This window comes from Carassius gibelio, chromosome B3, assembly GCF_023724105.1.
Source record: "Carassius gibelio isolate Cgi1373 ecotype wild population from Czech Republic chromosome B3, carGib1.2-hapl.c, whole genome shotgun sequence".
NCBI classification, from domain to species: Eukaryota; Metazoa; Chordata; class Actinopteri; order Cypriniformes; family Cyprinidae; genus Carassius; species Carassius gibelio.
This window is the reverse complement of record NC_068398.1, coordinates 35884804-35911989: the sequence shown is the minus strand read 5'-3', so window position 1 is coordinate 35911989 and position 27186 is coordinate 35884804. Positions and strand designations below refer to the sequence as shown.

General features: G+C 39.8%; 2 protein-coding genes across 3 annotated transcripts in view; both read right to left on the bottom strand.

Moving 5' to 3' along the window:
• Positions 1-6528, bottom strand: part of LOC127953369 (zinc finger protein 271-like) — a 137270-nt gene extending 130742 nt beyond the window's left edge. The window contains exon 1 of the mRNA XM_052552595.1: positions 5903-6528. Coding sequence (XP_052408555.1) covers positions 5903-6335 — 433 coding nt within the window. The 5' untranslated portion in view covers positions 6336-6528. The remainder of the gene's footprint in view (positions 1-5902) is intronic.
• The window catches only part of LOC127953394 (zinc finger protein 501-like), a 485311-nt gene that overhangs the window by 131694 nt on the left and 326431 nt on the right, over positions 1-27186 (bottom strand). The window lies entirely within an intron of this gene.

The following is a 27186-nucleotide window of genomic DNA, read 5'->3' as shown; positions in this document are numbered from 1 at the left end:
ATTTAATAATATAATACATAAAATTTGCGTCAGCTCTTCAGCACGTGATTAATTCTAGCCAATGAGAGCAGGAACTGTCGGAACTCTGCATAGTTAATGAGCTGTCATTCCGACTTCAACTGATACCGCCCAGCTCCGCTCAACCAGGTAAGCTTTTTAAATTTCTCAGTTAATTTCTTAATTTTCATTACAATTTGTAACATTAGACAAAATAGTTGTGAATGAATTATTTAATAGGAGTTAATTTACACATTTTAATTTTGATTAACAATGTTGCTAGTGGCGTTTTTAAATGACCAACGGTTTTAACGGCAGACTTCCGTTCGTTTTCTGAGGTAACATAATCTCTGGTAATATATCCTTTCAAATTGCACATGAATTCATTAAATTAACATTTATTTACGTCCATTGTGGTGTTAATTGGGTTTCCTTTTCTGTCTTGTTGTTTTACAGCGAGCAGTAACGTTAGGCCTAACGTACATAACGTAACATTAGTCTAATGGAGTAAGGTTAAGTCCGTATAATGTCTCTTATAAACTCCTAAATAGCAACATAAACGAAGATTAATATAGCATAATACAGTACCTCAGCTACACACTCTTATCAAATCTCGTTATCATTAATGTATGGCTGTTCATAACTGATAGATTTATATGTACATTCATTCATACAAACCTATGTAATATTTAAGTGATAATTTCTTTTTTCTCCCTTATCCATTTTCAGATATTAACCCATATACCATATATTTTTTTTTGTTTAACTTTAGTTTTAATCCATTAACATAATGTTTGTCTTCTTTCTTTTGAGTATTGATTGCCATCTAGTCCTGATTGCAGAGTTAAGGTCCTGTCTCAGTCCTGTACTGCTGAAGCAGCTGATGGAGGTCTTCAGGGTCATCACACACTTCGGAAAGGTGCGGACAGACTGGAGATAAACTCTGAAGAGATGCTGGTCCTCCTGGACATCATTGTTGAAAGTGATCAACCTAGCAGTCATCCTGCGTGTCTTCTCAATGGTGTCAAAATAAAAATACATTTTAATTTGTATTGATATATGCAATATTTCACTGATATTCATTGATGTAAAGAGTCACTAGGAACAGGTCACTGCATCTTTTGTCATGTAAGTACACTTTAATTTGTTTAAAGCTGCATATTCATGCATCAAGTTAAAGTCATTAGTTAATTTTAAAGCGCTCATTTTTCAAAAAATGAAAGGTCTGTCATTTACTTATACCTGTATTACTTACTGTATTACAATAATAAGCTATTTTTATCTGTGACTCAAATCCAGCGAACACTATTGTCTCATTTAGTCATTCACACTCTGTCACTCTCTGTGTATCTCTGCTATCAGTAAAGCATACATTAATTTATTATTAACATAAAAAAATGTTCCACAAAAAAAAACTATAAGTGCCCTGGGAGACTTCCTGAGGAGGATATTTTGACTTTGTTAAGGTTTTTATATATATATATATATATATATATATATATATATATATATATATATATATATATATATATATATATATATACACACACACACACACACACATATTTACATTTTAATTGTTGTTTTCTTTCTCAGGTAGATGCTGGAATGAAAGGCAGCCATGCTACAGCATCTAATATGGAGACTTCTATTAAAGTGGCTCTGTAACATAAGAGACTTGTGACGGTGGAAGGAGCAGAAGATCAGAGATCAGGCAGAGCTCTACTGGTGCCTCTTAGGGGATTGATTTATCTATAATTATCTATCATATCTATTTAATGTTCTGATGAAGTTATAATTGGTCATTATTCTGTTTTATAAATGTATTAAATATATTCTAGTGTTCAATAGTTTGGGGTCAGAAAGTTTTTTTTTCTTTAAGATATTACTTGTATTCAGCAAGGGTGCATTATACTGATAAAAAGCAACAGTAAAAACTTTTACATTGTTGGACTAAAATCCTATATAAAAATAAAAATGCTGCCTTTTAAAACCTCTAAAGTATATTCCCCACTGTGCCCACACCCAGCCCACACTCTCCCCACTGTGCCCACACTGTCCCCACGCTCTCCCTACTGTGCCCACAGCCAGCCCACACTGTCCCCACACTCTTCCCACTGTGCCCACACCCAGCCCACACTGTCCCCACGCTCTCCCCACTGTGCCCACACTGTTCCCACTGTGCCCACACCCAGCCCACACTGTCCCCACACTCTTCCCACTGTGCCCACACCCAGCCCACACTGTCCCCACACTCTTCCCACTGTGCCCACACCCAGCCCACACTGTCCCCACACTCTTCCCACTGTCCCCACACTCTTCCCACTGTGCCCACACCCAGCCCACACTGTCCCCACGCTCTCCCCACTGTGCCCACACCCAGCCCACACTCTCCCCACTGTGCCCACACCCAGCCCACACTGTCCCCACGCTCTCCCCACTGTGCCCACACCCAGCCGACACTGTCCCCACACTCTCCCCACTGTGCCCACACCCAGCCCACACTGTCCCCACGCTCTCCCCACTGTGCCCACACCCAGCCCACACAGTGTACATAACTGTGGTCATGTTATGGGCACACAATTGGTCCTATTGGGGGCCCACTCAGATTTGTGTGGGCCAGCCCACACTCAACCCACACTTTTGGGCTGTCCCACTCAGGCCCCACACGTGCCCCGCATGTCACGCCAGTATTGGGGCCCACAGTGGGCTGCCCACACGGGCAAGATTTTTTGCCCGCAGTGGGCCCAGGCAGGCCCCAAAGGGGCATACACTACACTCACGAGATGCCTGAATTGGTTTATATATATATATATATATATATATATATATATATATATATATATATATATATATATATATAAAACCTCTTACACTTTACAATAATGTTCTATTTATTAAACTATTTAATTACATTATTTATCCTTTACTATTACTAAACTGCACTTCTACAACATTGTCAATTTCAAAAATAGGGCTTGGGCGTCGTGACGTCATTACTTGGCGTGGCCGCCACGTTGAATGCTTCCTTTACTGCCACTCGGACTACTGCGCAGTGTTTAGACATACTCCCTCTCATCCGTGTGTCTTAATTTGATGAATTAAAAATCTATTTTAACCATTTTCAACCGTTGCTGTATTGTGGGGTGTAATAGCGCAACACATAATAGCCATGGGGAAAATAAAATGAGAATGGATTAAGTTTACACCGCTTTCCTGCTTGGAGGCGCGACGGAGACCATAACATCTGAATGTTAATTTATATAGCTTAAGTAAACATTGAAAATAAGGGAAATTTCTACATTCATCTTTTTGTTGCTATCCCTCTGCTGACAGCAAAAATTTGTACTATAAAACTGATGCATTAACTAACGTTAAGCGATTTGTGAAGCTAGGTCTAACGTGACTTTAGTTACAGATTGGCGTGAAATCGTGCTCTCACAACAACCACGCTATCTTAAAAAGCCCAACATCACGCTAAGGTTGCTTTCAAGTAATCAAAACGATGGAAGGACAAGGAGTAGCAACAGGACAACAACACGGAGACTTGACAGGTCTGATGGAGGGGCTAACGGGATATTTTACAGGAAAATACTAAAACGGGAAGACAGCGGGAAAACAGCTCAAATACGTGAGAACCCCGGAAAAATGGGAGGGTGGACAGCTACTAACTACACTTTTGAAACACATTGTTAAAAGTCCATGTGTGAATGGTTGTTAGCACTAACGGTTACTAAACTAGCAGCTAGGTAACGTTAGAGCGCAGCTTACCGGATTACTGTATACTGTTTTGCCGCTGTTCCGTTTCTATGATTTGCAGCTCCTGAACCCATCCATTTGTGAACTGTACATGAGACTTGACTTGTAGCTTCGGAACTATTCTGAAGTGTAGGCGCTCACAAAACAAACAAGGTAGCCGAAGATATCTGTAATGCAAACGTGCGGCAAAAAGTCTCTGTCGGTACTCCACTATTTGTTGGGAATTTCATATGGATCCAAACCGTTAATAGATCTGATTTTATCCACATACCTGGAATCCCTATTTAGCGTATCCCTATAAATCCCACAACCTTTTTGCAATTTTGACATCTTTTTTTCTTTCTACCAACTCTGCTCTTCTCGTTCAACTGACTGTATGTTTACATTCGCGAAGCTGGCAACATGGCCGCCACGTCCCAGAATGCAACTTGGCGCCCAAGCCCTATTAGGCTATAGCCTTCACTGTTGAAATCAATGGTTGTACAGTATTTGTTAACATAGTTAATGCACTCTATAGTAACATTACCAAACAATGAACAGCTGTGTTTTTATAAACTAAGATAAATATAGTAACAAAAGTATTGCTCAATGGTAAGTTCATGTTAGTTAATGTTAACAATTCAAACCATATCCTAAAGTTAGAAACAAATAATTTACTCTAATTTAAATAATAATTTAAAATGAGAATGTAAGTGTGCTCTCCCCATTTTTGTTTGTAAGAAAAAATTTGATTAGATTTCATATCTCATTTCGCGGGAGCGGCCGGTTTTACCTTTGCTGTGGGCGGGAGTGGGCAGTCAGAATATTTCACGGGAGACCTGCGGGGAACGATGGTGTGTAGTAGAACTGGAGTGCAAAATGCATTTTATTTTGAAGCATTCACGCCAGAGCATGTGAGCGGAGTCGTAATATTTCCTTAAGAGCGATGAGCGCCTTTGTGAAGATTCAGCTCCTCATGCTCAACCCAGTCCATAATCTAAGCGTTCTTTATGTGCATTTCATCTTGTATGTGGTTTACAGCTTTATAATCTATTTGTATTCAGTAAAGATCTAAGCACATTTCAGCTCGTGTGTTTGTGTGCATTTGTGATTAATGAGCCTGTTTTGAATATTGTATTACACAACAACGGCAGCTATTTTTCATTGAAATTAAGTGAACGAAAATAAAAACAATCTTCTTCAGTTTTTGCATTTTAGGTAGGCAAAGGTTAGATTATTATATTGAATACATTTTAATAAGTTTAATATAATAAATAAAATTATTAATACATTAAGAATTTCGTTTTGGAAAATCGCCATTTGTCAGAATGCATTATCCAAGAATTTCAACATAAAATGTATTTAGTAGGCCTAATTGTGTGTGTGTAAAAAAAAAAAAAAAAAAAAAAAAAAAAATATATATATATATATATATATATATATATATATATATATATATATATATATATATATATATATATATATATCTATCTAATATATATATATATATATATATATATATATATATATATATATGTATTATTTATTTTCTTTTTCCAATAGCCTGTTAAGCAAGTTATTGTGAATGTGAAGTCTGTGAGATTTTAAAGCATTCAATTTTGTTTTATGGATTTCGTTTTGTATTTATTTTGTTAAAATTGTATTTTCAAAGTTCTGTTTATTTATGTAATAGTTCCTTGTTAATCGTTTGGTGCATGTATGCAGTAGGCTTTGCCTGCGTTTAGGTGCCGTTAGTTTCGGTTTTGTTTTAAAGGTTAAAATTTTATAACGCTAATAAAAAAAAAAATACCCAATGTTTTTGCCAAGTGGTGCTTTGGTTTAGCATCGGTTACTTCATATTATTTAAATGCAATCATGTTTAAAATCTCTTATTCTGGATGTTAACTTGAACGAATATTTAGTCTGAGTAACTATTTGTTTACATTTTTCATGAGCTCAGAAATAAAATCCGCGGGAGCGAACACAAACATCGCGGGAGCGGGCGGACCTTCAGCGGGAGTGTCCCGCGCAGGACTCTAACGTTACATGAGGGTACAGGGTACTCTTTGCTGTGTGTGGACGACCATGTCGGTCAGCCACCACAGAAGACCAAATTTGACCCAGGAAAAACCCTGTCATTAAAGATGAATTACGAATAAACACCAACCTCCTTGTTCCTCGTGATTTATTCTGCAGGTTTTTGGTTCCTCGTGTTTTATTCTCCATGTTTCTGGTTCCTCGTGTTTTATTCTCCACGTTTCTGGTTTTATTTCTGGTTCCTCGTCTTTTATTCTCCAGGTTTCTGGTTCCTCGTGTTTTATTCTCCATGTTTCTGGTTCCTCGTGTTTTATTTCTGGTTCCTCGTCTTTTATTCTCCGGGTTTGTGGTTCCTCGTGTTTTATTCTCCAGGTTTGTGGTTCCTCGAGTTTTATTCTCCGGGTTTCTGGTTCCTCGTGTTTTATTCTCCATGTTTCTGGTTCCTCGTGTTTTATTTCTGGTTCCTCGAGTTTTATGCTCCGGGTTTCTGGTTCCTCGTGTTTTATTGTGCTGGTGTCTGGTTCACTCGTGTTCTCTTCTCTCTCTTCTTTCACAAACTGCATCTTCACAGCAGCAGATCTCAGTTCAGATGATAAACTCCTCCAGATATTCTTGCTTGCTTCAAAACACAGTGACGATTGTTAGGATGAGAATATTACAGGTGTTTACTGAACTGATTCAAAAACTAAAATTTTCTCTTAGAAACGTGTCTAACCGTTTGTGTTAAGGCAGCACACCGACATAACAACAACAGAGAGCGCGGTGAAACTGAACTTCTTCCTCTAAGGTTTAATGATGTTTGTCAACCAAACGAATGTGTTTAGCGCCTCCCGCTGGACTGGAGCGAAGCGACCAGGGTTGCGCTTCCCAAAACTATAGCTAAAAATTGCTATTTTGTTTGTGAAGTTTTTTTTATTCACAAGCAAAAATTCTCTAAATCGCAGCCTACTTTTCCAAAATTTTTAATTGAAATTCATGCATGTCTGAAACCTCTAAGGTTAATTAAAAACAAGAAAAGTGACAGATTCCTGAAATATTATGACAATATTTTTGGTATTACCACTGATGCATAATATTTCCTCTATGTATCCCTTTTTTATTATTATTATTTTTTCATATATTTATATTTTATTAGATTTGGTTTATACATGTGAAGCTTTACATATACTTGATAACATTTGATTCCTGTAGATGTTCTATTTGTTCTGTTCTTTATATGTCCTTGTTGTCTAAAGCATATTCAATAAAAAAACAAAAATATATATATATGTTTGGCCAGGTCTGGCATAGGCTACAATTTCGTTTGGTTTTAAATTAGCCTGTAGCCTACTCAATTTAAACGTGAATGTGTGCTAGGTATCCTAACTAAAAACATGACAATATAGGTTCCATCATCCCTTTATCGTATGTGAAAGACGATCATGACTTTCAACCATCAATGCAACCCACAGACGTTTAACAGGACGCAGTTGTACTTTGAAAAGCCAATTCAATTGCGTGATATCTGACGCTTTCAGGGACAGTAATGTGCAGAAAATTAGCATTTGTTTTAATAACCTGTAGTATAGCCTACTTTATCAGCCTTTGGCTTTCAAACCTACTTTCCATTTCAACATCCACCCTTTGCATGTGTCAGAGATGCACCTGACCTTAAAGCAACTCCAGTGCAAACCTTTCTGCATATTATAAGGCGCTCTGAGCAACAACAACGTGGTGTAATTGGCTTTTATTTCAATAATAATTATATATATATATATATATTATATAATAAGGGTAAGTTTGCCTATTTAAAAACTTTCATCATAGAGCCCTGCACACTGACAACTAATTATGCTAATTTTCAGCATTGTAGCACACACTGTATATCAATGTGCTTATCAACATTCCTGGAGTTGCATTGCTGAGCCAACTGCAACAATGTGTTTGTTGTATTATTTCATTGATTATTGCTCACCTTCTAAAGTGGGCAATGTGTGTTGAAAATTACTTGTTTAGATAAATTACTTGCTACTTGATAAATTAAAGGAGAAATATGGACGATTCTTACATGGATCTTGATCGCTAGATCGTGGAAAAAAAAAACGTACCAAAATTGATGCTGCCGAACTGTAATAGCTGCAGCTAATGGCCAGCACCATTAGAACCTTGGGCCAGTACCAGTTAGCTGCAATGCTAGGTCTGGGGGCATCATCTAAACATGCCTTTTTGCTTCTTAACAGACTTGAAATGTAATTAAAACTTCTGTGCAACATGAATAGGGCCCTTTAAGGGCCCCTAGCATTGTAGCTTACTGGGAGCACTGGCCATTAGCTACAGCTTCTCAAGTTCAGTATCACCGATTTTGGTCGTGTATTTCCTATCAACAGTACTTGGCGACATCTAGCGACCAAGATCCTTTAAATCACTTGCTAATTGTATTTGAGTGATGGCAATTTCATGCATATACTGAGCAATATAATTCTAATTTAGAAACTGATCAAAGTGATGGTAGCCTTGGTGCAATACAGGCACGGATAGAGGAGCTGGCTGTCCTCGTCAAAGTACGCAGCCTAAACCTTTACAAGCAAACAGGTATTTCAGAATTACATATACCTATATTTAGGTTCTTATTAATTCTACTCAATTCTAAAGTTTCAGTTCCTAACCATACACACTGTGACCCTTTAGAAAATGTCCATTGTACCTATGCAGCTAATGGAGCCTTGTCCCGACAGTTTATGTATAGCAATATGCATGAAATCTGAATCAACTATAAGAAATTAATACTCTGTGACTTTTTTGTCAGATAGCAACAAGAGGCGACATAAGATACGAAGAGTCATTTAAATGACAAAAAACGCCTGGCAGCAGCTGTTGCCGAGTACAATCATCTGGCTGAACCTGGACACGTGGCCTTGGCAAAGTGAAAGTAAGTTTATTTTATTCTCTTTTTTTTAAATAGAAAAACATTTACGTTCGGTCTCATTATGCAATATTGGTTTCCATCTCATGTAAACCTCAGACCTATGTTGCAGAAATGTCAAAATCCAATCTTTATATTGTCTATCTAATATCAATCACATTCCACAGGGCTCCCTTGAAAAGTAGATGTAATATCTCAATGGGACTCTCCTGGAAAAATGAATGATGAATAAAACATGTTCTATACATAAAAACTCCCCTTTCACCTTTAGCAGACCTTCACACCAAAAGGAAGGTATTTGATAAGTTTATGGCTGTGCAACGCCTGAAGGAGGAAGAAGTAATCCTCTGTAAGGAAATGCTGCAACACTGGACATCACTAAAGACACAATACTTGACACTGGGAGCCCTTTCTTCAAACTGTAAGCACATCTATGTCTGTGTCACTGTTTATTTAGATAGAACTGTCTGCAATATTTTACTACACTTTCACCTTAAATACAGTTTTGCTGGAGTGAGTATGTGTCACGGAGTGACTGTGACGGGGCGGAACCAAAAATGAGGAAGATTAGTTCCGCCATATACCATATATCGCAAACACCGCCGCTTCCGGGAATTCCGGTGAACCTAAATCGGCGTGTTATTGGGAACAAGTGTCTTGTTAAGCGTGGCGATCACGGATTTGGCAATTCAGTGAAGAGGAGACACATAAATAGGGCATCAGAAACACAGGAAATGGTTGGTGATTCCGAGAGAATGGTGTACTGTGGAGCTTGGGCAAAGAGAGATACACACACAGGGCTGAGTATACGAATATCTTTATTGGAGCATTGTGTTCAGATGCATTGTGTGAGGTGAAGTTAACACACATTGAAGATCTGCTAGGATTGCAGGAAGGAGATCGTGCTGCCAGTTGTGTCGGATGTCGGTTATCTGGAAGAGAAGTGGAAAGATCCAGTGTTAATGAAAGGGTGAGTACACTGAAATATTAGTCGTGTCAACGGTTACTTTGCAAGTGTGGAATATCCATATACCTCTTGTGAGTTGTGACCAATGTGAGCGGCCCCACCGTAAAAGGATTAGTGGGTGAGCCGGGACCAGCGAAAAAAAGGAGTCTGGTGCCTTGTCGTGGCTGTGACATTTCCTCTGCCCATCTGCTGCATCGGTGCCCCCAACGTCCAGGAACTAATCCCCGGTCCTATGTGGTTTTGACCCTAATTCACTGTGAGCTTGTGGAGTGCAGTGGGTGAGTCCTTTTCTTTGTTGTGTGTACACTTGAAGTCTGCAGTGTCGTGCTGTGTCATGTCGTCAGTAATCACCCTCTAGGCTGGGAGAGAAAACCCTGTGGGGAAGAACGTGCACCGGTGTTGTGAGACAACCGTCTTTTATATACATGCCCGCTCGTGGCTTTGGACCCCTACTCCGCCGAGTGGTGACGTGTCAACAATAGCAAGTAAGGAACAGTGTGCATATTGTGGGGGACGATGACTGCGACGTGTTGGCTGCTATATGAACATCCAGCACTGTAGCCCTTGTGTATGAATACCTGTTTGTGGAGTGCTTTCCGAGGTTCGCCCCTGTCTAGATCTCTGGTCCGTTGTCTGGAAGAGAGGAGAGGGAAGCGTTCGAGTCATTCCTGAGGTACATACCCGGTGGCACAAACCTACCTGAAGCCACCCAGCGTGGTGGCACCAGCTGAGGCCGTGGAAGGCCCAACGTGCAGCAACTTCAATCTGTACTTCTATCCACTCTTGGTCAAATTCAAGAGGTGTTGAGTCTTTCTCCATATATTCACTGAAGCTAAGTAAATTTGTGAAGGAACTCTGTCTGTCTGTTACCAGTCCTACAGGTCTGAGCTTGAGGCTCTGAGCCATCGTGGGAGTGTTTCCACGGTTGGAGGTGACCGGTTTGAGTGTTGGTCTGGGAAGTCTGCCCCAGTGAAGAAGACCACAGTTGTCGTGACATATACACCTTCTCTAGACTCCCGAGCTGAAAAGGGCTTAAGCCTGACGTCCACCTCTTCGAGGGTCTGTGAGTTGTATCCATTCAGTATTGTCATCGAATACCCACCTGCATGCCCAGAGCAAAGCTCCAGTTGCCCCTGTATGCCCATCTGTACGCCTCAAGCTAAGAGCCAGCGTATTGCCCTTGTATACTTACCTGTATGCCCAAAGTCAAACTCCAGTTGCCCTTTGTATACTCTACTGTACGCCCACATTTAAGAGCCAGCATATTGTGCTTGTATACTTGCGTGTACGTTCAAAGTAAAGACCCAGTTGTCCTTCTGCATACATACTTGTACGCCCAAGTGAAATACCAGTGCATCGCCCTTGCATACTCGCCTACAAACTCCATCCGTAGGGTTTACCTGGATGAAAATCCCCGTGACAGAGTAAGAAGCGACTCGGACCTATACTCTCTGGCCTCGAGAGTGGATATTAGATTCCCTTTTCCCTTCCCTTCACACCTTTTTTAAAAAAAGTTTGTTTTATTCATACTCCCTTTCTCTCGTGTGTCTGGTCATTGGGATGTTCTTGGGACCTCCTCGATGTGGAAACTAGGGAGGGGCGAGACTCACGACATCTGTGGTCCGCTCCGACCTGTGACATATGTTTGGTGAAGATCCCCATTTCCTTGATTGCAGTAATTAACTAGTCAGTCTGGAATGCATGTGCACACTAACAAATGTAATTGACTTCATTATTGATTTATTGTTATGTTTTTGCAGCCTCTCTTGTTGACTTCTCTGAGGATGCACAAAAAGGACTGCAGTGTCTGGTTCATCAGAGGCTCAGCAAACTGAAAGCAAAAATGCTTTTAGTCAACATCCATTACAAATCTATCCTGAATGATAACTCTCACCTGGAGATGGAGTTGGAAGAAGACATATAACTTGATGCTATAGCCTCTGATTTCAGCTGTTCTGATGAGGACTCTGACTGAATGTCATCTGCCATCAAACATGCTTCAATTACTGTGTTGTACTGCTAAATTCAGAAAAAACAGGTGTTAATTATAGGGCCTAAAAACTCTGCTTGTAATAACCTGGAACACTGTCTAAGACTTGATGGTTGCTGTCAATTCTTCGTTATCAGTTAGGAACCTAGGTCTGCTACTTGATCGCAATCTTTCCTTAGAAAGCCACGTTTCTAGCCTTTGTAAATCTGCATTTTTCCATCTCAAAAATATATCTTAGTTACGGCCTATGCTCTCAATGTCAAATGCAGAAATGTTAATCCATGCATTTATGACTTCATGGTTAGACTATTGTAATGCTTTATTGGGTGGTTGTTCTGCACGCTTAGTAAACAAACTACAGCTAGTCCAAAATTCTTACTAGAACCAGGAAGTATGACCATATTAGCCCGGTCCTGTCCACACTGCACTGGCTCCCTATCAAACACCATATAGATTTTAAAATATTGCTTATTACTTATAAAGCCCTGAATGGTTTAGCACCTCAGTATTTGAATGAGCTCCTTTTACATTATACTCCTCTATGTCCGCTACGTTCTCAAAACTCAGGCAATTTGATAATACCTAGAATATCAAAATCAACTGCGGGCGGCAGATCCTTTTCCTATTTGGCGCCTAAACTCTGGAATAACCTACCTAACATTGTTCGGGAGGCAGACACACTCTTGCAGTTTAAATCTAGATTAAAGACCCATCTCTTTAACCTGGCATACACATAACATACTAATATGCTTTTAATATCCAAATCCGTTAAAGGTCCGAGGTCACCGTGGCCACCAGAACCAGTCTGTATCCAGTTCAGAGGGTCACTGCAGTTGCCCGGATCCAGTACGTATCCAGACCAGATGGTGGATCAGCACCTAGAAAGGACCTCTACTGCCCAGAAAGACAGCGGAGTCCAGGACAACTAGAGCCCCAGATACAGATCCCCTGTATAGACTTTGTCTCAGAGGACCACCAGGACAAGACCACAGGAAACGGATGATTCTTCTGCACAATCTGACTTTGCTGCAGCCTGAAGTTGAACTACTGGTTTCATCTGGTCAGAGGAGAACTGGCCCCCCAACTTAGCCTGGTTTCTCCCAAGGTTCTTTTTCTCCATTCTGTCACCGATGGAGTTTCGGTTATTTGCCGCTGTCGCCTCTGGCTTGCTTAGTTGGGGACACTTCATCTACAGTGATATCGTTGACTTGATTGTAAATAAATGCACAGACACTATTTAAACTGAACAGAGATGACAACTGAATTCAATGATGAACTGCCTTTAACTATCATTTTGCATTATTGAGACACTGTTTTCCAAATGAATGTTGTTCAGTGCTTTGACGCAATGTATTTTGTTTAACGCACTATATAAATAAAGGTGATTGATTGTTTGATCATAATATGGATGTGCTCTGTTTGACAGAAACTTGGCTAAAACCTGATGATTACATTATTTTAAATGAGTCCACCCCCCAAGATAAAAGGCAAAGGGGGAGGAGTTGCTTCAATTTATAACAACGTTTTCAGGATTTCTCAGAGGGCAGGCTTCAAGTATAACTCGTTTGAAGTAATGGTGCTACATATAACATTATCCAAAGAAACAAATGTTAATGATAAATCCCCTGTTATGTTTGTACTGGCTACTGTATACAGGCCACCAGGGCACCATACAGACTTTATTAAAGAGTTTGGTGATTTTACATCCGAGTTAGTTCTGGCTGCAGATAAAGTTTTAATAGTTGGTTATTTTAATATCCATGTCGATAATGAAAAAGATGCATTGGGATCAGCATTTATAGACCTTCTGAACTCTATTGGTGTTAGACAACATGTTTCAGGACCTACTCCTTGTCGAAATCATACTCTAGATTTAATACTGTCACATGGAATTGATGTTGATAGTGTTGAAATTATTCAGCCAAGTGATGATATCTCAGATCATTATTTAGTTCTGTGCAAACTTCATATAGCCAAAATTGTAAATTCTACTTCTTGTTACAAGTATCGAAGAACCATCACTTCTACCACAAAGGCTGCTTTTTAAGTTATCTTCCTGATGTATCCAAATTCCTTAGCATATCCAAAACCTCAGAACAACTTGATGATGTAACAGAAACTATGGACTCCCTCTTTTCTAGCACTTTAAATACAGTTGCTCCTTTACGCTTAAGGAAGGTTAAGGAAAACAGTTTGACACCATGGTATAATGAGCATACTCGCACCCTAAAGAGAGCAGCCCGAAAAATGGAGCGCAGCTGGAGGAAAACAAAACTTGAGGTATTTCGTATTGCTTGGGGGGAAAGTAGCATATCCTACAGAAAAGCATTAAAAACTGCTAGATCTGATTACTTTTCTTCTCTTTTAGAAGAAAACAAACATAACCCCAGGTATTTATTCAATACAGTGGCTAAATTAACAAAAAATAAAGCCTCAACAAGTGTTGACATTTCCCAACACCACAAAAGTAATGACTTTATGAACTACTTTACTTCTAAAATCGATACTATTAGAGATAAAATTGCAACCATTCAGCCGTCAGCTACAGTATCACATCAGACAGTGCACTATAGACCCCCTGAGGAACAGTTCCACTCATTCTCTACTATAGGAGAGGAAGAATTGTATAAACTTGTTAAATCATCTAAACCAACAACATGTATGTTAGACCTTAAACATCTAAGCTCCTAAAAGAGGTGCTTCCAGAAGTCATAGGTCCTCTTCTGACTATTATTAATTCCTCATTGTCATTAGGATATGTCCCCAAAACCTTCAAACTGGCTGTTATTAAGCCTCTCATAAAAAAAAAAAAAAAAACACAACTTGACCCCAAAGAACTTGTTAATTATAGACCAATCTCGAATCTCCCTTTTCTGTCCAAGATACTAGAAAAGGTGGTATCCTCACAATTATATTCCTTCTTAGAGAAAAATGGTATATGGGAGGATTTCCAGTCAGGATTTAGACCGTATTATAGTACTGAGACTGCTCTCCTTAGAGTTACAAATGATCTGCTCTTATCATCTGATCGTGGGTGTATCTCTCTATTAGTTTTATTGGATCTTAGTGCTGCGTTTGACACAATTGACCACAGCATTCTTTTGCATAGACTTGAACACTTTGTTGGCATCAGTGGAAGTTCATTAGCATGGTTTAAATCGTACTTATATGACCGCCATCAGTTCGTAGTAGTGAATGAAGATGTATCATATCGATCACAAGTGCAGTATGGAGTACCTCAAGGCTCAGTACTAGGGCCGCTACTCTTCACGCTTTATATGTTACCCTTGGGAGATATCATCAGGAAACATGGTGTTAGCTTTCACTGTTATGCTGATGATACTTAGCTCTATATTTCCTCGCAGCCCGGTGAAACACACCAATTTGAAAAACTAATGGAATGCATAGTCGATATAAAAAATTGGATGACGAGTAATTTCTTACTGCTAAATTCAGAAAAAACAGGTGTTAATTATAGGGCCTAAAAACTCTGCTTGTAATAACCTAGAACACTGTCTAAGACTTGATGGTTGCTCTGTCAATTCTTCGTCATCAGTTAGGAACCTAGGTGTGCTACTTGATCGCAATCTTTCCTTAGAAAGCCACGTTTCTAGCATTTGTAAAACTGCATTTTTCCATCTCAAAAATATTTCTAAATTATGGCCTATGCTCTCAATGTCATACACATAACATAGTAATAAGCTTTTAATATCCAAATCCGTTAAAGGATTTTTAGGCTGCATTAATTAGGTAAACCGGAACCGGAAACACTTCACATAACACCCTATGTACTTGCTACATCATTAGAAGAATGGCATCTATGCTAATATTTGTCTGTTTCTCTCTTGTTCCGAGGTCACCGTGGCCACCAGATCCAGTCTGTATCCAGTTCAGAGGGTCACTGCAGTCGCCCGGATCCAGTACGTATCCAGACCAGATGGTGGATCAGCACCTAGAAAGGACCTCTACTGCCCAGAAAGACAGCGGAGACCAGGACAACTAGAGCCCCAGATACAGATCCCCTGTAAAGACCTTGTCTCAGAGGACCACCAGGACAAGACCACAGGAAACAGATGATTCTTCTGCATAATCTGACTTTGCTGAAGCCTGGAATTGAACTACTGGTTTCGTCTGGTCAGAGGAGAACTGGCCCCCCAACTGAGCCTGGTTTCTCCCAAGGTTTTTTTCTCCATTCTGTCACCGAAGGAGTTTCGGTTCCTTGCCGCTGTCGCCTCTGGCTTGCTTAGTTGGGGTCACTTCATCTACAGCGATAACATTGACTTGATTGCAAATAAATGCACAGACACTATTTAACTGAACCGAAATGACATCACTGAATTCAATGATGAACTGCCTTAACTATCATTTTGCATTATTGAGACACTGTTTTCCAAATGAATGTTGTTCAGTGCTTTGACGCAATGTATTTTGTTTAAAGCACTATATAAATAAAGGTGATTGATTGATTGATCTGAAACAATGCTTAGTGAGGTGGTACATGTCAAAGTAACATCCACATGAATGGCAGGAACCAAGTTTTAGCAGGAAAACATTGAGCAAAGCATCACACAAGCTTGCCTTATGCCCATAGTGCATCCTGGTGCCATTTGTTATTAAGGTAAACGATGCACATGCACCTGGCCATCCACAGAATGTATTGCCCATTGTTGCCATTTTTGGCAGTGGACAGGTCAGCCTGGGCTGTGACCATCACCTGTGGATGTGATTTGACATGAATTGGAACATTCCCACTTCCTATTATTTTGTTCTCATAGACCTATACTGTGTTCTATTGTATATTGGTGAATCAAAATTACGGCTGATACTTTTTGATGTGTAGGCCTACCAGGAAAGCTACTTAAACAATAAGTAGCTTTCCTGGTAGTACTGGCTACGGCTAATTTAACCATAGACGGTTAAAATAGCCGCCTGCACCTAAAACCCGAGGGTCACATCAGGCCCGCTATGTCTATGATGTAATAAATTCAATAAACCTAATACTGCAAACTATCCTCAAGAAGGAAGAGGCCACAAAAACTGTCATGGAAGTGGGTATAGTAAACTAGAAATGACAAGGAATTACAAGTACATGAAAATGCAACCTATGATGTAAAATATAATCCAGAGTAAAAACATAATGCAGAGATAGTGACAATGGTTTTGCCTGGGTACATATGGTGGTTACAATGGCAAAAAAAGCAGTTTGGATTGATTGATTGAATTGATTGAATATCTTTCATATCCCCAAGGGGCAATTTGGTTCACAACAAGGAGACAACACATACACATTCGCACAAAACACATAAAACCATAAGATAATAGATAAAAACATAAATACACATGTACCTATCGTTTGTTGAGAAACCCAACAGCTAGTGCGACAAATGATCTCAAATATCTGTTGGACCTGGCACGTATGCTACTCTATGCTAGTTGCTAGGATAATCATGTTGGTTACTATGGTGGTTGCTAGGTTGACATGGTTTAATTGATGAGTCTTATGAATGTTGATAGAAGAATACTCTTCTGTATTGTCAATGTGGTGAGTAATTAATAGTTTTTGTGTGCTTCAGCAGGTTGTATGGTGTCGTCAGACTCATCCTTCTTTGTTTTGGCTCTGTTTGTCTTTTTGTATTGATTGAATTTTCATTGTATTTGTGTATGATGACTTAGTGGTTACAGATAGTTGTGTATATATTTATTTTCTTCGAGGTTTTGAAGGCAACATTAGGTGTATGTGTGCAGGTCTATTGAGGCCTGCCCAAATGCCCAACTCCCCAGCCTAGTCGATACCAACTATTGAGACCTGGGTTCTCAGAGTATATTGACTGGCAGGCGTGTAGATGTAGATGTTTTTGTGTAGATGTTTATCATTTACTCAGTTTCTGTGTAAAAATCCTATATGTTGTAATGTATTTGTAATATACACTTTAGGTGGGCTATTTAAAAAGTGTTAGTACTATTTACAGTTCAATTATATTTTTAAAACATACACGCTGAGTGTGACGTCATATTGTGTGCTTACAAAGAAAATTGTCCACAGCTAAACCTTTCTTATATTTATGAAAGAACTTGAAAAATACCTCTTCTCAATAAAGTTGTCTGAAAACAAAAAAGCCTTAAAAACATTATCTGTTTGTAACTCCATTCCTTTTTTCAGTGTAATGTAATTCTCATAATTTGTTAATGTTTAATTTATATTATTTCTCCCATTGTTTTTTTTTTATTATTCTGATGTTATCTGTTATTATCTGTGTATTGTTTTAAGCATAATATATATATATATATATATATATATATATATATATATATATATATATATATATATTGTCCACAGCTTCTATACTCCTGAGACTCACTGTCAGTGTTGTGTAAGTACAGGCTATAGGCAGGTTTTTTTTTTGTTCATTTCTATTTCCTGTCTCTGTGCAGGCTCTTTATTGTATGACGGAGAACAGCGAAATAACCCCTTAATTTTAAGGCTTAATTTATGTCCCGTAGATCGGTCCGTTGCATTACGAATGAAAGCGGTATCAATAATGTCAAATATATGATGTGCGGTCAAGTTCGGGTGTGTGTATACTGTTTTAAAAAGTATTCTCACCGATACACTTGTGATTCGTGGAGTTTTAATGAGTTTATAGACATTCTTATTCACAATTGCACAATTTGCCCATTTCACCTTGACTTCCTCTTTTTCCTGAAAATACATGAAACAAGGAAAATATCACTTTAAACATATTTGCAAGAGCACAACATGCAGAACATGCAAGTGGACAGGGGTGCATTCAAAAGTGGTCACTTTAGTCTAACACATAGGGTAAAAAACACAAACATAGATAATGTTTGTGGAGTTGTCAGTTAATTCATTCAGATGAGTTCATTCATCTCTTTCGGAATGTCTTTCCAATTAATACTTACACCAAACAAGGAAAGAAGATTACCCTTACAATTAGTCCTTGAAAAAGTACTCAGGTCAGATGTGGAACAATATTGAGATTGTGAATGTTACTGTAATATCATCTGACACATTCCATTTGCTCAACACCACTGTTGGTCGGCTTTAACCAAACCTTTCATTAATTAACTTCAGCCTGTGCATCTTGCTTCACTCTGACCACAGTTCACATGCACTGTCATCAAAATATGCTTGCACCCTACATGTTTTATGAATAGTATGTTACTTTAGTCTCTGAACTTAAATGAGAAATCCGGAACATTTTCGCACAGATCGAGGTCAGAAATGTTAAGAAAAAAAATAGAAACAATATGTTTTGCCTATCTCGAGTTGCTACACCCAGCGCTACATCGAGAGCACTACACTCTGTGAACATGTACATGGGGGCTCATGGACATGCCCCCAGAGTGTAGCGCTGTGCTTGGTTGGATTAGCTGCTGGCTGTAGTAACTTGAGCTAGGTAAAACCAATTTTCCCTTGTTCTCAAGTTTCCCTTTTTTTCATACGGACAGTACTCGGTGACCACGAGAAATAGAGATCTATGTGAAAACTTGACAGATTTGTCCTTTAAAACAACCCATAACAATTGTTTGACCTTAACATAACATTTTCAAAATCATTTTAATGGCAACCTCATAACATGACAAACGGCACTTTTGGCATTTTCAGAGCAGCCAAAATCAAAACGCAAAAAAACTTTGTTACGAGAATATCTTTTTCTACAGATTTCAAAAGCTGCATATTTAGTTCATTTATTCTTGTGCTTCACAACTGTAACTGAGAGCAACAAAAGTATGCAACTTTGGTCTGTCAAAAAATAACAACACGCTTGTCCACAATGTCACAATAATTGAAGACTGTCTGTTTAGTGTGTTTTAGGCATTCTAAAAATGACAATAAAAAAAGTTAGATAAAGTCTATGTTGTTCAACAGGTCAAAAATTAAGCATAGTTGCAATAGTCTGGCTTCAAATAATGAATGTCCTCCCAAGTATGGCTCTTAACAAAGGTGATTTCACGAATTAGCTGATCTACTTGCCTGAGAAGTGGTGTTTATAGCACTCCGCAGGTTTAACAGAACTGAAGCAAGATGTTTACCACATTTAATTAGTTTTAGCTGAAATCTAACCTTTCATTTTACGCTTAGAGCTGCGTTTTGCAGCTGGAGGGAGAGAGAGAGGAGGACCCAGGTGGTGGAGGGAGAGAGGTGTAATGATGAGACAGAGACGTTCGGATCCATGTGCAGAACTTTAATGAAGAATGGTCAGACAGGCAATGATCAGTAACGGCGTCAGGTATGTAGGGATAATCAGAGTCGAAACCAGAAACAAGCAGATGTCTCATGGGCACTCCATCTAATGATCGTGACATAGCCCCCCCCCCCCCCCCCAAAGGAGCGGCTTCCAGACACTCAAAACATTCTAGGAGGGCGGTGGAGCGGAGGCGGAACAGGGGGAGGGACGGAGGGCCAGGTCCATGAGGAAGTGGAGTGGTCGAGGACTGGGGCAGAGCAGGCAGAACTGGGCCTAACATGGAGATCAGGAGTCTCTCCTGGACCTGACATGGGAAACAAGGGCCCTTCCTTGGCCTGACAGAGGAAACAGGGACCCGCCATGGGCCTAACTCGGGAACAGTGGTCCACCAAGGCAGAGCAGGTGGAGCTGGAGGTCCACCAGGGTGGAGCAGACGGAGCTGGAGCCCACCAGGGTGGAGCAGATGACCACCACAGCTGAGAAGAGGGGACAGAAGCCCACCAGGGCGGAGCAAAGGACCACCACAGCCGAGATGATGGGACAGAAGCCCACCAGGGCGGACCAGACGACCACCATAGTTGAACAGACATGACAGAGGCCCACCAGGGCGGAGCAGAGGACCACCACAGTGGAGTTGATGGCACAGGAAAGCAAGTCTGGTCAGGTGGGACTGAAACAGTGAACATAAACAGGTTAATAGCGGCCTCCATGGCCGTGATGAGATGGTAGCTGGCCTCCGTGGCCATGACAGGACAGACAGAGAGTTGGTGTATGGTCTCCGTATCCCTGACCGGAATGAATGACAGCTCATTGACGGCCTCCCTGGCCGTGACAGGATAGGACGAGTGCTCTGAGATGTGACGAGGCTCTGGTAGATCTGTGGTGATTTGACTGGGTTCATGAAGATCAACTGTGACTTGACTTGGTTCACGGAGGTTAATGGTGACTTGCCTTTGCTCATGAAGATCATTGATGACTTGACTTTGCTCATGAAAATCGTTGGTGACTTGATTTGGTTCCTGAGGATCAACTGTGACTTGACTTAGTTCACGGAGGTTAATGGTGACTTGACTTTGCTCATGAAGATCATTGGTGACCTGACTTTGCTCATGAAGATCATTGGTGACCTGACTTTGCCCATGAAGATCATTGGTGACTTGACTTGGTTCCTGAGGATCAACTGTGACTTGACTTAGTTCACGGAGGTTAAGGGTGACTTGACTTTGCTCATGGAGATCGTTGGTGACTTGACTTGGTTCCTGAGGATCAACTGTGACTTGTCTTGGCTCATGAAGTTTAACTGTTGTTTTACTTGACTCTTGGGTGTTAGAGGTGACTTGACCAATCTCTGGATGGTCAACGGTGACCTGACTAGACTCCGGGAAATCGACGGGGCCTGATCAACGGTGACCTGACTTGACTCTGGAAAGTCGACGGGGACCTGATCAACGGTGACCAGACTAGGTTCAGTGAAATCAACGGGGACCTGATCAACGGTGACCTGACTAGGTTCTTGGAAATCAACGGGGACCTGATCAACGGTGACCTGGCTAGGTTCTGGGAAATCAACGGGGACCTGATCAACGGTGACCTGACTTGACTCTGGAAAGTCGATGGTGACTTGCCCTGACTCTGGAGGGTCATCGGTGACTAGCCCTGACTCTGGAGGGTCATCGGTGACTAGCCCTGACTCTGGAGCATCATCGGTGACTAGCCCTGACTCTGGACCGTCATCGGTGACTAGCCCTGACTCTGGAGGGTCATCGGTGACTAGCCCTGACTCTGGAGGGTCAACGAACACTTGACTCGACTCTGGAGGGTCATCGGTGACTAGCCCTGACTCTGGAGGGTCAACGAACACCTGACTCGACTCTGGAGGGTCCACTGGGAACTGAATTTGAGTTTGATTCCACCACCTCCTCTTCAGATGCTGGATGATCCCCCACCTCCTGCTCTGCTTGGTTTTCCTCCTCTTGCTCTACTCGGTTTTCTTCCTCTTGCAATGGATTTGGGTCCACCTCCTCAGGGACATCCTTTTCTTGAGCGACTAGTTCTACGAATATTTTTATATTAAATGTTAATGACAATGTTGTAGAATCAGTGTAACCTATGGACTCGAGTCGCTTATTGCTTTTCTAAAACTGTTACTATAAATACCTGGCAAAGATTCATAAAGTAAGGCACAGCAACTAGAAATATAACGAGTTGTTCCTAGATAATCATTTTTCTGCCAATAAATATATTTCCTCTTATCTGAATGGTTGCCAAGCAATGTCGTGACGCAGCTACTTTAACATTTGTATCAAGTTATAGTAGCCCAGTAATTTAGAAGAAAATGCAGTCAAGGTGTGTGTTTATGCTGCATTTTACAACGGCATTGAGTGCAATTCAGTCAATCACAATCAAGGACTGGAACTATCAGTTTTAGAAGTTGTACATATATAACATGACCGATACAGGTGCATCTCAGAAAATTAGAACAAAACAGTCCATTGTCCTAACCCAGATTGGATGATTAATTACTCAAAAAACCATTGCCAGTGTGTTTATCTAGTTAGCTGATTAGAGCTCTTCTCAGGTCGACATTTGACAATTTACAGCTCATGGAAATTAAAAACTCCACCATCTCAAAATATTCCAATAAAATACAATATACACTGTATAAAATCATCAAGATTAAAACAATCAAGAGCAAAAAAAAAAAAAAAAGCTTGGAAGATTCTACTGTACGTGTAATAAATGTAGAATATAAAGTTTCAAGTTTTGTAGTACATAGACTAACATTGATCTATAATGTTCCTTATAAATGTGTAAACATTGTCACTTTTGGGAGATACAGTAGGTTAGTTTGTTTTGCCACCTCAATGAGCTATACTAACATAAAGGTGGGTCTGACTGAGAAGGGTATGTATAATCTTATCTTACTTTAAAGATTTTAGGGTCACGCTGTACTTGGATAGTTTGCCCACACACTATCTATAGATGCTCAGATCACCTCACTATCTGTGGACAGTGTCTATATTTATGTTGAACATAAGTATGCATTACTGTGTTCATGTTGAAAATTTCAGGAAATCTTACTTCGTAGTAGGTGCTCATAAAGACTTTGCATCTTTTTAATAATTTTGGAAATCTCAGGATTCCCTGGGTTTCCAAGGCAATGTAATAGGTCAGCTGCCATTCTCCCTGTCCTGTTCTTATGTCCCAGGAATAAAATTGGATAATACTCCAATACGCTGAGTTTGTTAACCTGCAATAGCGATGAAATCAGGACACATATTTGGATTATAAACAATTATGCAGTTAGTGCCACTGTAGTAATACAATGACTAGACAATGAGATTATACAGACAATGTACTTATTATATAATGTTACGAATTACAGATCAATGTGATTGGTAAGGCTAGATCAATGAGTTTAAAGTTAATGGTGATTGTTTGTTTATCCTGGACCAATTAATTACAAGTGTATGTTCACTAAAATGGTACAATTGGAAACATTTTCAAATAGAGTGTACTCAGACCCTATCCACAAAGGGACACACCAAGTTTCCTGGCACAAGGGAGTGTTGTGTTTATTATTTTGTATTTATGTTTTGATTTGCTTGCTTCCTGGTTAATGAAGAGTTAGTATTGAACATTTTAAGTATGCTCCTTGATTTTCTACAAGGCTCCAGATTTGGGGAGGCAAATGTTGACATTAAATTTCATCATGTTCACTCTCTGGTTTTAGATGACACCCACAGGTGGAAAAACAGAAGGGCGAACCTGAGGAACCAAATGGAAACACATTGTTTTTTCCTAATACAACAATTTCTGACATCTTACCAGTGTGATACTCTCTACTTACTAAATCATGACATTCCTGCACATAAATTCCTTAACAATGTATAAGGAACAAGGCCTACTTTGTGATTATGTGATTGGAAGTTCATATAACAGTCTTAGATTATAGGCATAGGCCTATGTGGTTTAACTGGATATGTAGGGCTAGACAGTAGAAAGAGAGTAAATCCAAAGTATAGAAGTTGGATACATTTTTCATGAAACCACATCATCTGCAAATGTTGCAAGTTAAACATTACTGTTATTATATACACAAACATGAGGTCATATATTGTATAGGCCCTACTAGTTGCTGTGCTTGTCTTGTTGGCTATAGTTTCATGGCTATAGTTTCTGTTTTGAGGGTAAGCTGCTTAATAAGCCTAATTCTGATGTTGGGGTAGTTCAGAAGTGGTAACAAAGATTAATCAGAAAGCCACTGTCCATGGTTCTGATCATAGACTAGTAGAGCTATGTTGTTGAGTTATTGTAATGTAGCATAATCATATTATATTTAAAAGCTTGGATTCTTGGGAATAGATACAAGACAATCTTCATCATATACAATATGCATACTGCTTTGCGTTATCAAAAATACCCTCCAGCCCTTGCGTATATGGAATCCCAAGGAATATGTGGATGCAAAGTATTGGTTCTTAAAATATCCACAAGAATCCATACAAATAGATTATCCAATATAAGTTGTGACTTTGTGTAGTCCATCTTATACAAACCCATTGAAACAGCCATGTCATGGCAAACATAGGCTCGCGATTTCTGTTTAATTATTAATGATTAAGTGTTGTGAATCTAGGCTATATGAGAACCTCTGAAATGCAATTCTAATACTGTACATGAACTGTTTTACCCATCATTTGAGAGGATTATACTTCTTACAGAAGGTTTCTTGAGCAGTGAGCCTTTTATTGCCAGTAAGCACTTTGGGAAACCTAAGTTCCTACTTGGAGTCTTGATAAGGACCTTGAGCAAAATGCATGGGCATACTTTTACAAATAATTGTGTAAATTACTATTTTTTTATATATTTTTTATAAACAGCTTCACAAGACCTGTTGTCAGGCTGCAATTGTGTTTTTGAGACACTTCAAGTGATCTACATTGCAAAATATGGCTAGTTCAGAGATATCTAACATGTAGAAAGAAAAGGCAATAGAAACTACTTGGCCTTAGCTTTCCAAAAAGGTCAAGCTTTTATGTCATACTAACAATAGTCTATGTGGGAATGACTTACAGACAACTGAGCAGCCCTCAGTATTCCGCTCACATTTCTGTTTTTTTCTCACAGATTCAGCCCAGTTGGCGGGAACCTTTCTTTGGGGCTTTAGTGGGAAAAGACAGGCTTTACACGTGTTTTGCGGTAGGCGATTTGAGACCTGGCAGTTGGGGCACTTCAGAGTCTGTGGTTTTGTCATGTCTGCAAATGAAAATTACACATATATTATTGTAATAATTGTACAATAACTATATATATATATATATATACACAGTACTTACAGACATTATGCATATTGTATATGAAGAAGATTGTCATGTATCTATTCCCAAGAGTCCAAGCTTTTAAATGGTATATAATACGATTATGCTACATTACAACAACTCAACCACTCACAACATTATAACAGGTACCAGTATATATATATATATATATATATATATATATATATATATATATATATATATATATATATATATATATATATATATATATATATATATATATATAGTACAGACCAAAGGTTTGGACACACCTTCTCATTGAAAGAGTTTTCTTTATTTTCATGACTATGAAAATTGTAGAGTCACACTGAAGGCATCAAAACTATCAATTAACACATGTGGAATTATATATGGAATTATATACATAACAAAAAAAGTATGAAACAACTGAAAATGTCATATTCTAGGTTCTTCAAAGTAGCCACCATTTGCTTTGATTACTGCTTTGCACACTCTTGACATTCTCTTGATGAGATTTAAGAGGTAGTCACCTGAAATGGTTTTCACTTCACAGGTGTGCCCTGTCAGGTTTAATAAGTGTGATATCTCGCCTTATAAATGGGGTTGGGACCATCAGTTGTGTTGTGCAGAAGTCAGATGGACACACAGCTGATAGTCCTACTGAATAGACTGTTAGAATTTGTATTATGGCAAGAAAAAAGCAGCTAAGTACAAGAAAACGAAATGAAGGTCAGTCAGTCCGAAAAATTGGGAAAACTTTGAAAGTGTCCCCAAGTGCAGTCACAAAAACCATCAAGCGCTACAAAGAAACTGGCTCACATGCGGACCGCCCCAGGAAAGGAAGACCAAGAGTCACCTCTGCTGCGGAGGATAAGTTCATCCGAGTCACCAGCCTCAGAAATCGCAGGTTAACAGCAGCTCAGATTAGAGACCAGGGCCCGGTTCCCCAAAACGTTCTTATCGCTAAGTAGTTCTTAACCTATTCCTTAACCTCTCCCTTAATCTTATGGCACGATTCCCGACACGTTCGTACGCTAAGTATATCTTCTGTAATTCACACTTTCATAAGGTTGGTCTGGACCATTCGTAAGCTCTCTCTTAGTTTTGTTTGAGCTCAAGACGCTACTGTACAGCAGTCTTTAGAAATCAGCTCAGTGCAGTACAAGTCAAATTTATGGTATGACAACAATGATTTTATGTTATGGACATTTTAACAATGGATACAATGGACAATGGATACAGGCCTATTTATGAAGTTGACTTTATTTGGTATCAGAACTAATATGGTGGTAATTAGCCTAGGCTATTTCGTAATGTAAAAGCGTTTAAATTGGCAATCACTTTTGATAATTAAAATCTGGCAAACAATTAGGCTCTAAATGGCAGCCAACTATGGCAGCAATCCAACGTGTCCTTTTATTGAATCAAAGATTGCGCCGGCCACGGAGCCGTTTAGTCCATGTAAAATAAAATGTATTCTGCAAAACTTCAGCCCTTTTGACATTTCGCCTGACGTGGCTATATTTAAAAAGTTTCGCCTCCCAAGACAACAAATTTTGGAGCTACTGGACCTTCTCAGACCTGCGCTTGCCAGGCTAATGCGGCGGAATTTCGCTTTATGCCCTGAAGTCCAGCTGCTTGCAGCGCTAAGGTTTTTTGCTAAAGGTAGCTTCATCGAGGTTGTGGGAGAGGGCTACGGACTAAGCAGGACCTCTGTGTGGAGGTGCGTCCACACTGTCACCAACGCCATTCTGCGCCATGCCGGGGATTACATCCGGCTGCTGGCAACACGCCAGGAGATCCAGGAGGTGCACCAGGGCTGTCATGCCATTGCTGGCATTCCCAGAGTCTTGGGCCTGGTGGATGGCACACTCAGCCCTATCGCCAATCCATCAGTGCTTGATACGGCGTACATATCGCAAAAGGAATACGCGGCCATAAACGTCCAGGTTATAGTGGACCATAGGGCTGTGATCTCCGACCTGTTGGCAAGGTGGCCAGGCAGCACCCATGACAGTTTTGTCTGGGCCAATTCTGCCTTG